A 12,241-nucleotide genomic window follows, 5' to 3' on the forward strand; every position below is an offset into this window, starting at 1 on the left:
CGGTGAGTGCACGACGCTTTGCTAAAACTGTGAAATACAACCTGTAAAGCTGCAGCGTCGCAGCAAACCAAGAGATCTAGCGGTCTTCAGCCTCTTTGAACAACAAAGGCGCTGCTTGAATGCTTTGAAACGCACCCCACTACCCACGCCTCGCGAAGAACGAAACTGAAACTGTAGAAAAAGATCCGTAGACAGTTCGCTAGTTAACGCTATCCAATCCGAAGCCTGTACTTCCCATCATTCCCATGGTGGTTGAACGATCGCAGCGCCAGTTTCCTCTCTAGGGTATTGTATGAAACTCTATGCATTGTACGAATGACAGGGGGCGCCGCTCTGGCATTCCTGTTTTACCCAGGCGACGTGTAAGTAAGAGAGTTTGTGGAGAATACTCGTTGAGTGCGGACGTTTCTTCTCCTTCGGCGCATCGCGCCAAACAGCGTGTTCGGGCTGGCCGGCGTCCCCACCGGTCGCGTTGGTCACCGCCGGTCTTCGCCTGCCGCTGCGCCGGGACTACCAGCCCGCAACACAGCACTCGTGTTTCCCGACGTATTGCCAGATGGCGTCCATATCTCACGCAGCGCCTCTTCTATCGTCTTTAGACGACATTTGCAGCGAAGCACGCAGATACGCGGCCAATTTTTTCTCTCAAGTTTTATTAATCTGTTCAAGCAACAAATTACAGAAACTACACATGTCGTGTCAAATAATTATCGCAGTGTCACGTGCTACTGTTGACGACGTCAGAGCGCAGTCGTCTACGTAGAGGAGCGGCGTCACAGCACTACCATCTACGTAGGGCCATTTTCTCATGTACGTCATCCCCTCATTCTCTAAAGCGCGCGCCCGCGAGAGGAAGGGCAAGCAGCGTTCACCTTGAAATTTGACCCATTTCCGCGGCGCGTAGCGTTGCAAATTTTGGCAGACGTGATCGTGAACGCTCAGTGTATGCATTGCGCTCGTTAGCTCAAAATTGTCAAACCTGGTGAGGGGCCCTTTAAGAACACCCGTCTACTTGGACCGAGAGGCATGGTAAATAACATCAGTTAAATAATACCAAGTAACGAAGAGTAATCTCGAGTCACACAGTGCAGCACGCCTTATAATAATGTCTCGGTTTCAGCATGTAAAGCCATAGAATTATTTTCCTTTTAGTTTATTTATTGCGCTAGTGCATAAAAAGAAAAGGAAAACAGAAAACTTTCTCTTGTACTTGTCTATGACTACAAAGAGCCTAGGCGCAGCAAACGCCTTCATTAATTCGGCATTTTATGACGCTAGCACCGAGCGCCAATATGTTTCTCAAGGAGCACACCAGAATCCGCCCCCAGCCTACCGGAAATTTAGCATTGGCTCGAACGTTATGAAAGCCAAATAATGCTTCAAGGTAAGACATCTTTAGGGTACATATGATATCGCAGCGTAAGTTAGGGGCCAAAGACTCGGGCCAAATAACTATCACGACAATTAATTATTGTTAATTTAATGAGTTCATTGATAGAGCAGATAATGGGCATGTGCCATCAAGGTGGCACATAACCACTATAGAACGGTCTTCCTTCACTCATCAGCTTGCTCATTCAAGTGGACGACGGCGAAGCAGCCGATCCTAATGGATTATATGTGCAAACAGAAGCTACGCAAGTCCACGACTAAAATGTAATCTAAGTTCTGCCGAAGTGAGCCAGAAGTTCACCAAACGCTAGGGGCTAGAGTCATTAAATGCATTTGAACGGAACATTAAGACCGGCTTAAGTTTGTCTTTTCTTTTTACTTATAAAGGCAGCAAGTGAGCGCGCGTTTACACGCCTGTAAAATCCAAAGTAAATGAAGATAATTCGTAAATATAGTGAATAAGTCCTCAGGCTATTGTGATCACACCGACACGCTAATGCGAAGCTAGTTATATTCACTGATATTGAAGCATTCATGGAACAGCCCTGTGTCTGGTACAAATGAAGTGATACATCCTTAATTTGGTGGAAAATGTGAGTGGTTGACGTAACGTAAGCAGGCCTCCAAGCTGAACATGTCCTACCCAGCCCTTTAAAGTGATTCGTTGATACTAAATTTTTAAACGGCGCTTATGCAATTCGTGAACTGATTTGGAAATGTTAGGCTCGCCGTGCAAACTTCGTTTCAAGTTCTGCGTTGTACTTGCCCCTAATATGACCCGCTCCTCTAATTTTAGAACAGAAAAAAAATACAACGGAGCCAATTATGGTTATCAATGCGAATAGCTTAACGGCGGCTCGACGATATTCCTTCACTATTGCTAAGGCGCACTAAACTTCAACGTGGACCGGGTAGCCATTTATAATTGACATCGTGCTCACCCAAAAATATCGTTGGCATTTAACGCTTTCCCTCCCGTTGAAGATTGTAGTCATCGTGAGTTTTGCACCAAAATTACCGATGACGAGTGCACTCGTCATCAACAAGAACTGGTCAATATAGACGCCATTGGTCAAGGAACCAATGGCGCCTATACTCGTCATAGTTGTGTTGACGCTAGACAGCCACGCTTATCCATGCTGTGCCATGTGTGTCTCGGTTTTCATTGTATTACCATCTCTCATTGTATTGCGATGTGGTGAAGCCATCTTGGAGCAATTTTTTCTACGCAAATAGTGAAATAAAGGAACCCCATTGAATTGAAATAATGGTGCCGTTTTGTTCAGAAAAAGAAAAAAAGCTCTACAATTTCAGCGCAAAAAAAATTTCAGGCAAATTTGGTGCAGCTTTCTTCTTTTTTTCGTGGTAGGCAAAGGGTTAAAACAAAGCAACAAAACACGCTGTTACTGCCCATACTCTGAACATTGCGCGAATCTCATTAGTAAAGAAATAGAAAACACACAAGATGGCGGCCTGTTGTGTAGTCTGTATACAACTGATGCTGCTGGAAGTGACTCGACAACAAACCACTCCAAGAAGTTAGGTTAGCCTTCGGAAAGCAGTACGAAAAGTTTTGTGCCAGTCACATCTTGTTCCTTACACTGTGCTTGAAGCCGAAGCATGCCAGACGGAGGAGGAAGAAAATAACGGGACTGTCGCACTGGCACAATGCCATATTCGCTCAACCGTTGTGCATCCGCTAATCGAAAGCAGCGATCCAAATGTGTAGCAGCGCCTAAACAGGATGTCATTTGACACGGGCTGTCTCTACGAGTTGCGCCTGTCTGTGCGCATGCTATGTGATTAGAAAAGGCTGGGTGCTGAGGGCATGCTTCGTACTTCCACCGTCTTTTATATTGCATGTCAAAGGCATCTGCGTATATACAAACATCGCAAAACGCACGACAGAACACCATAACTATGCAGGGGCATCTGAATGCTTTGTAGCAGCCTATTAATTCTCTCTTTCGACCTGAATGACTTCGTTTTTTTGTAATTTCCTTCGTTGATTCACCGTAATGCAGTTGTTTAGGTTTTTTTTTGCCGAACATCCCGCCTTCGTAATTCGTGAGGTCTTGTAGCCATGACAAATTTAGCGCCTTTGATTGCTTTGTTCAACTCCTCCCTTTTTACGCGATGAAATGTCTCGACTTGAGATAGCTCTTGGAAGTAGAGCCGCTTAGTCCTTTTGATTGTTCAAGGTTGTTTTCGAAAGAAGTCGCAGTCTTTCTTGCGTTTTCTTCTACTCTATAGAAGGCGGCCTACATGAGGATTTTTCATTGTTGAGGATATTTGTTCCCATGCGGAATCTCGTGTTAGGAAACATGCGGAAGCGTGGTCTACTTGTTTGACGTGCCTCTTTTTTCTGTATGTTGCCACAGTCACTGACACTTGTGCATACACTCAAGCAAGCAATAAAAACAACAGCATTCTTCACTGTTGTCACGATATATTCGCCGTAGGGCTTCAGTGAGGCATTGATGCCTCACTGATGTAGCTATCATGCGTTTGATGAAAGATCTGACATCAAAATATTTCTAACCTTAATATCAGGCGCATTAATCAGGCATCAATGCTACTGCCAACAGAAGAGGCAATTCTTTTTTTCTTTTTTGAGTGGATGCACACGTGCGTGAAGCATTTTTTCGGAACATGCGCTTTGTTTTACAGCAGGTTCAAAAGCATTCGGCAGATCCCACGCTCCGTGAGAATCGGTTTCATGCGAAGCAATCAGCGAGTAGTTTGTCTATGCCGCATCTTTTGGCTTTTAGACAAGCGTTGCGAGTTTGATCGATGTGTTTTGTAAGTATAGCAGTTGTGTGCACATCGTGGCCTTACAAGGCACGTCGGCTACACTGGCGCCTAAAGGGCAACTTTTGGCCTGACGTAACGTCAACACTCACTTTAGAGCACAGACGTGAGTATTATCGAAACGAAGTGCACTTTACTGTGCGATGATGCGAATATCATACGTAACTTTCGTTAGCGTATTCCTCCGGGGTCGAGCAACGCTTCAATATAGCTTGCTGAATCATAGGAGCACAAATGTAATGTTTATTAAACTATAAAAGCGGAGCCAACATTGGAACCACAGTTGATATTAACATGACATGACCTCTGTATCATAGGAGAGCATATCTAATATTTATTGCTTTGTATTAAAATTAGATAGCCAGCACTGCAACCAGAATTGACGCAGCACGGACATTATGCCTGCATAAAGTCTTTTTCCAAAGCAGTTTCAAGGGTGGCGTGGCTTTGTGGTAGAATACCTGACTGCCACGCAGACTACTTTGATTCGATTCCTGTTGGAACCCTGATATTTTAATCTTTTCATTCTTCGTGTCAACGCTGCCGATGTCGGTCTTTCTTTGCGCTCTCGCATTTAAATGACCAATGTTTGTTCTCGCCGTTCCTGGGGAGATATAAACTGTCAATCACATGTGGCGCATACGCACTTACCGTGGCTCGTGGCATACGGGTATGTGCCACACGTGTCTGTAGGAAAGTGTTTGACGACGTACGCGACAGGATTTTCACGTTATTCATGTCATGACTACACAGTCGTATTCGTCAAATCCTATTACCCTTCCATGTTAATTTTCGTCTACACCAAGCTAAGGAGACGATCACGAGAGCACCCACATGCAAGCGGATAGTTAGATAGATAAATAGATACGTAAATAGAAACGCCCTAAGTGTTTTGGTTTCGCTAAGAAATGCTTCGCATTTAAAAGTATCACGATATATTTTAAATAAGATTGTAAGTGTGCGCCTTATGTTATTCGTTTCTGCTTGTATGCGCACGCTATACATTCCACAGAATATGCAAATACACCATCATTCGAAACAAAAAGATAAACGTAAAAATAAAAAAAAGTACAAAGCACTGCGACTTCTGCTCTGCTGAATTAAACTGTTGTGTGATAAGCACACTTAAATTTTTTGAGAAGGAAAAAACGTCGAGTCTTCAAACGAACTCGTCATCCAATGCCGACTCGTGCATATCTCCAAAGGCCTTTGTGCACAGAAGCATGATTTGTTCAAGGGAATATTTTGTTAACGGATTATGCGTCAATTCACTCTTTCAGTACTGACCCTGTTGTATGTGTGAGCCTGCCACTTATCAGTTTTGTTACTCTTTTGTGTGTCTTTATCTCACTGCTTTCACACTCTAAGTAACGCACGAAATGCTTATGAGCCAGGACAGTGCACATAACTTTAGTTTAGCCGTGTTGGGAAGTTCGCAGAAAGCCACGTCTAATTTTTTTCAAGAACTTTAAAAAAATGCATCAGTCATTCCAGTCTGTGAGGGGTCATCGGATATTATAACGGCAGCATCTCTTACAATGAATCTCATTCCCATGAGTGAGTCCCTGCCTCCAGCATATGTACAGACACCAGGTACATTCCATAGTGTGCTAATTTTCTTTTGCTCTTTTTGTTATCGACCTTTATCTCTTGCACGCCGTCCCAGAGGTGAAAGTGGATACTGTGCTAAGCTGCCTGCCAACCTGGGACGGGCTGTCGTGCTGGCCTCGGACGCCAGCCGCGCACACATCTTCCATTCCGTGCTTCGCTACTCTCAATGGAGTCCACTACGACACAACACGTAAGTACGACCATACGACATGAGGTCTTTTGTAATGACCGGCTACTGCGCTGTGTCATTCACAAGCATGAAAAAAGATGTTGCAGAATTAGTGAACTTTTTGAATGACAGAATCTCGAAGCCTGCCGTGTAACGGCATACTTGAGTACATGCAGTAGTAATCGGTACGCCGGCTTAATATTTTCAAAGCGTCATTCGTTCTCGAAGGCTAATACTACTGCCTGACCGAAGGTCTTTCAGGCGCCGATTGGCGTTACAGAATCTGACATGCTGTCACAAAAAAAAAAATCGAAAGTCATTTGTGATCCTCACACAGGTTTACCTGATAGTCCCCAAGTGGGCCTAGCCAGGTGACGTTGAAGTTACTCGCGTCTGTTGTGGACCGAATAAAGTTGCCTCACTCACTCACTCACTCACTCACTCACTCACTCACTCACTCACTCACTCACTCACTCACTCACTCACTCACTCACTCACTCACTCACTCACTCACTCACTCACTCACTCACTCACTCACTCACTCACTCACTCACTCACTCACTCACTCACTCACTCACTCACTCACTCACTCACTCACTCATACAATCGAACGTAAAAATATCTTCAAGTTGGTGTGGCGGAAAGAGGGAAGAAAATTGGAAGCTCCGCTCATACATATTTTTGTGCTTAAGTTCTTGCCGTTTGCCAGCCAGCGCGGTGAATGTTAGTCTAGCATCAGAAACGGCTAACAGTTTGGTGAGTACAGGCCTGTCATAAGTGCAAACTTTCATCCAAGCAAGTTATCTTCTACAACAAAAGAAATTCTGTCAGCCTTCTAAATATAACTATGCAGCTCTGTCTGATGGCCTTTGCTCCAAATATCTTGTTATGGCCGGCGTGGTCTGGCGACTCCCATCTCTCAGGCTGTCCTCTTATTTGACCACGCAGAAAACGCGTCACGCTTCTGCTCGACCGCGGGCGTCTGGGCCAGCAAATCGGATTACTCCCATTGTGTTCCACTCTTCGAAGTTGAAAGGCCAGTGAGTATGAAACAGCGGTATTTTCGAATGGCCTGTTTCGTGTGTGAGTGATGTGACTGTTTTTCGTGCACAGTTCGCGAAGCTTAAAGCTGCCCTGCGTTATTACCCCTCCTCTATCAAAGCTTGCTGCAAATGATTCGCTGTACTAAATGAAGACTGAAGTCGTGCCCCACAAGCACTACGTGATTACTGAACTCTCGTAAAGAGTCAGCGTGATGTTTCACGTTCGTATTCCTGTCTTCCTGAGAAAATCGTGGAAAGTTCCAGCTCCACAAACCGAAGGGGCAGGGTATTGCATACTCGCCCTTATCTGGATCTGAGTATACAAGTAAAATTTAAAATATTCAGCGATACTTTCGGATTGATTTGGAAAATTGTAATTTCCCCTTACTTTTTTTTGTCCTCACTGTTGTCAACTAAACAGAAATTGGTGTTTATTGATTTGTAGCATCCATTCAATAACCACCTTTAAAGCAGAACAAAAAAAAAGGTAACATCGTAAACACTGCCACAAACTTCTATTTTACCATCACCATAGATAGCAGTATATAAGCCTCATTAGAACCTATTATTCGCTTTGTCACTGTTATAAGGGTACGAGAAGGGGACAGGTAAACGCGAAGCAGCAGAAGATGCAAATGCTCTTTCGCACTACAATCAGTGTACCGCCACTTACCAGGCATACGCAAACGATGGTGTGCACCGTCAGTGGTGTCGCGCCACGATGATGGCCGAGATGAGACTGAATGAAACACGCCCGGTAACTTGAAGTTCGCTATTCCGTGTCCTTGATCCCGCGCGGTGTAGTGAACATCTAGTAAGAACCGCTCTACCGCAAATGTTTGCACACAGCAAGTGCGTCACTAGTGTGACGAGGTTACGAATGCCATTTCGAACAGGGACATCAGCTGCGTCGCATCTCATTTGTGCGTAGTATGACGAAGGATAACTGCCGACATTTGTCACTGCCCAAATGAAGCCGAGTGGCCGTGCTGAAATAATGAATCAGATATATTTAAGGTGGATGTACTATTCTTTTCACACTGTCGGTGTTTGTGCAGCAGTATACGCATGCGGCTCCTTAGAAGGAACTGTAACCAGTAAAGCAGATGAGCGTGAACTTGAATACGGAGAAAGAAATAGGACGGGATGAGTGCTGCCTCGTAGTTCTTTGTCCGTATCACAGTTTGCGCTCCTGGTCATGCGCAAACAAGCTGACCTACAAATATCTCCTAGGAGGTAACCATGTTTGCGCGGAAATCAGAATGCGGCAGAGTCGTTCGAGGCATTTGTACCATCGTTTAAGGTGACAATGTGTGGTGGCGTATGTAAGGAAACGTTCATCGTGGCCGCGGAGCGGCGGCTGAAGGTGACCGGGGGAGGTGTCCGATCGAAGGCATGGTTTAAACTAAGCTTCACTTGACTATCGAGACCAGCTGAGCAGGTACATCAAATTAAAGAAGGTACTGAGAGGTTTCCTTTGCTAAAAGCGTTGGGCTCAATACAATAGAATCCATTTATAACAATAGCAGGTGTAACGATATATCGCCTATAACAATCAAATTACTCCGATTTCTCAATTTTCATGTGAAAGGGGCATAAGAAGCGAGAACTGTCGCAAGCTGTTGCGTTCGGTGCATTAGCCGAAGAAAAGATGCGCTCTTCCATCTTTTGGAGACAAAAGAACGTTCAATGAAGGTCGCTGTGACACTGATACTGCAAGTTCCACGAGGGTATCTTCATATTAATCGCGCGAACAGCTCAACGACCTCAGTATGTATTGACGTGAACAGCGCGTGTAATACACAAGGACGAAGAAACGACGAGGACTAGCGCTGACTTCCAACTGAAATTTATTAACACAAACATAGAAAAACGAGAACAAGTAGGCACACGTGATCAACGCTCATTTGAATTGCGCATGACGGCAGGCATGGAGAGGGAACCAAGAGCCAAGAAGAATTATTAAGCAAAAACCACGAAACCGCGGAAAGACGTCAGGAGAAGCAACCAGAGTATGTCTAGGTTATCTGGCCGGATGAACTTAGGTAATCTATTTCTTTTTCAGTGAGGGCGATTGAAGGTTTGCTGATACAATTGCCTTTAGCAATGGCAGCAGCTTCAATGATTATGCGCGTGCTATCCTGGCGATGCCTAGCTAAAATCTGTGTGTTATCAAATGCTGGAGCGCACCCGCATTGTGAACAGTGCATTGCAAGAAAACCTTCTGTCCCTCTGCGTACCTTTTGGTTATGCTCTTGCAAACGTACTTGTTCTCGTACGTTTGCAAGACGTACTTGCCTACTTGTTCAACGTACGTACTTGCCTACTTGTTCTCGTTTTTCTATGTTTGTGTTAATAAATTTCAGTTGGAAGTCAGCGCTAGTCCTCGTCGTTTCTTCGTCCTTGTGTATTACACGCGCTGTTCACGTCAATATGGAATACCAACTAGCCCGGTCACACACCTTGCCTCAGTATGTAGTTTGTAGAAATGTCAGTTGGGCGAGTGATCGCTTCGATCCGGGCGAGCGGCAGCTGAACTAGGGGTTCTCGGAACATCAGCTTTCATTCCGAGAAAACGGTGACGGAGTGGTGCACAAGACGTTGGTACCGGATTCGGCATTTATGTTATTTGACGAGTTGCACTGCTAAAGCCCCCCTTTCCCCAGTTCGCCCTGATGCTGTTGTGCTAAGCCAACCGGTCGGCAAGTGTTTGAGCGTTTTCGTTTTGTGGAGGGGCTTCGTCGATGGAACAACCGGGTACGACACGCACTTATGAAAATATGGTCGACACGCGGCACTTTAAACGCTTGCGGCGAGCTTTGTCGTCTAAACATCGCGCAGTAAAACCACAATGCTGCGTTATCGCTCCTCCCCTCATCGCCATAGCTTCGCTCTAAGTGTGGACATACAGACGAAGACGTGGGCCAGCTGAGAGTCTATGCGACTAGAAATGCGCCGATAGCGCAGTGTATACCTTCGCCTTTCTGGGATGTCCCCCTCTCGAACACCAAAGCCTCGAATAACTCAAACTCTGTAAATTCTCTACAGGTGCGATCCCACTAGCTATAGTGTAAGCAAAGGGACTCAAATTCACCTCAGTTATCGGGCCGCAGTCACAAAATTCAGTGTCGCAAGCGCCGGGACAGTGAAGATGGTAGGAGAGGGAGGGAGCAGGAAGGGGGGGGGGGGACTAATTTGTACAAAATGTCAGCTGACGTTGCTATTTCAAAGGCGGCCTTTCTCGTATCTCATATATGGGTCATTTCTGAAGGGGTTGCGATGTCAGGATTCGAACATATACCGATACCGATCTCTAGAATGGCTTAAGTAGGGACGCCGATTCCTAAATAATCGAGTTCTGGTCACACGGGTATGTTTCACACGGGGTGACCACAAGGCTTGCCTCATGAAAAGTCACCATGAGCATGAACATACTTACTAATATATATATATATATATATATATATATATATATATATATATATATATATATATATATATATATATATATATATATATATATATATTGGTAGAGCATCGGACGCGTTATTCGAAGGTCGCAGGTTCGGTCCCTGCCCGCGGCAAGCTATCTTTTCGTCCACTTTTCTTTCTTCACAATTACCTTACAATTATTACTAAAAACATCCCCTATACTTTCCTTGGCATTATTGTCTGTTAGTTCTCATTAATATTGTGTATAACAAAGAAAACGAGCCCTTGAAATTAACACTTCTTTCCTTCATTTATATATATATATATATATATATATATATATATATATATATATATATATATATATATATATATATATATATATATATATATATATATGGCACGCCAACACTCATGTGGGGTGGACCATCAGGGAAAAGTTCGCGGGCCGCGTGTCAGGTCCCTCGTATAAGCTAAGCACGTGCGGTTTACTATGCTGACAGAATCATCAGGCATATTGCGTTGGTGACGTTGTTTGGAAGGAACTGCGCACAGATGGCACCGCTGTAGCGCTGTGAACTACGCAACTTTGTCTATATTTAGTGCCGTACAGGGCTGGCTGGGCGGCACCTATGTCGATCCCAGCGAGAGGGATCGCGTTTGAGGCTGCGAGTTCGCAATCACGTCGTATTACGGTCCATAAACACTATGGCCACTTCACGCAAATCAACATAATATATAAGGACGTAAAGGGCCATATGAGCGCCTAGCCTTCCCGGCTTTCTTTTTTCCCGGCGGCAGCTCAGTTGATAAAAATTGGGGGACGCTTAAGCTTCGCCTTTAAGGGTTGAACGCGATAGCAATATCCTGCCCCTAGTGCGCACTTCGAACACTACGAGTGTTTAACAGAATGCGCGCAATAAGGTGTGTGCCTTATGTAATGGGTAGCATGCTTTAAACCAGGAGTAATTATGCGCGAGAACCTTTTTCGAAGCTGTGATGCACCCACTACGTGGTCTTAAGGGAATACGCGTAGTAATGTGTGTGCCTTTTGTAAAGGGTGGCTCTCTTTAAACCAAGAAGTCATTATGATATTGACGTGGTGTGACGCCCGATGGCAATGTTCGCTTGTAACACGCAATATTACTGCCATATTACATCTCGTACTGTGACACCTGTATGCAGGACGCGTATTTTTTGGAAGCATCAAAGTTACTTTCAGTGCAGCTCCAAGCAGAGGCGTGGCTGTGTGGTAGAACACCTGCTTGCCACCCAGACGGCCTGGGTTCGATTCTCACTCGGACCCAAATTTTTATTATTTATTTTATTTGCAGCTTTTTCGATTTTTCGGTCACGGACAAGATGATGATTTTTCGCTCACAACCAACGGTGCCGACGCCGACGGCGGAATTTCTGCGATACGAGCTCTTTAACGCTATCGCGTTAAAACATTGCGCGCGTTATGCTGAAGTGGGGGTGTGGTCGCCAAGACGACAAGGAGTTTTTGATCGACTTTTACTTCCTCTAATTTCATAATTACTACGATTTGAATAAATACTACGACAGCAATGTATATGCTTTATCTGCTGGGTTTCTATTCAGCAGTTAGATTTAACTACAAACAGGCGCATCCGTCCACCCTTCTATCTTACCTTCATTCGAGCATGAATGCATGCACGCTAGTGATGCAGAACTACCGATGGTACTATCGATAGTATCGATAGTTGAGTCACTATCGAACTATCGATAGTTAAAGATACTATCGATAGTGCTTTCGATAGTA

General features: G+C 44.7%; 1 protein-coding gene across 3 annotated transcripts in view; it reads left to right on the forward strand.

The window, feature by feature from the left end:
* LOC119386797 (diuretic hormone receptor) overlaps positions 1–12,241 on the forward strand; it is a 130,634-nt gene that overhangs the window by 82,575 nt on the left and 35,818 nt on the right. For 2 of the 3 annotated variants that reach the window (XM_037654070.2, XM_049413245.1), the window contains 2 exons: positions 5,870–6,004; positions 6,932–7,023. In XM_037654070.2, the coding sequence (XP_037509998.1) occupies positions 5,870–6,004; positions 6,932–7,023 (227 nt within the window). The remainder of the gene's footprint in view (positions 1–5,869; positions 6,005–6,931; positions 7,024–12,241) is intronic. The other variant, XM_037654071.2, reaches the window with a different exon arrangement.

Source organism: Rhipicephalus sanguineus, chromosome 3, assembly GCF_013339695.2.
Source record: "Rhipicephalus sanguineus isolate Rsan-2018 chromosome 3, BIME_Rsan_1.4, whole genome shotgun sequence".
NCBI lineage: Eukaryota > Metazoa > Arthropoda > Arachnida > Ixodida > Ixodidae > Rhipicephalus > Rhipicephalus sanguineus.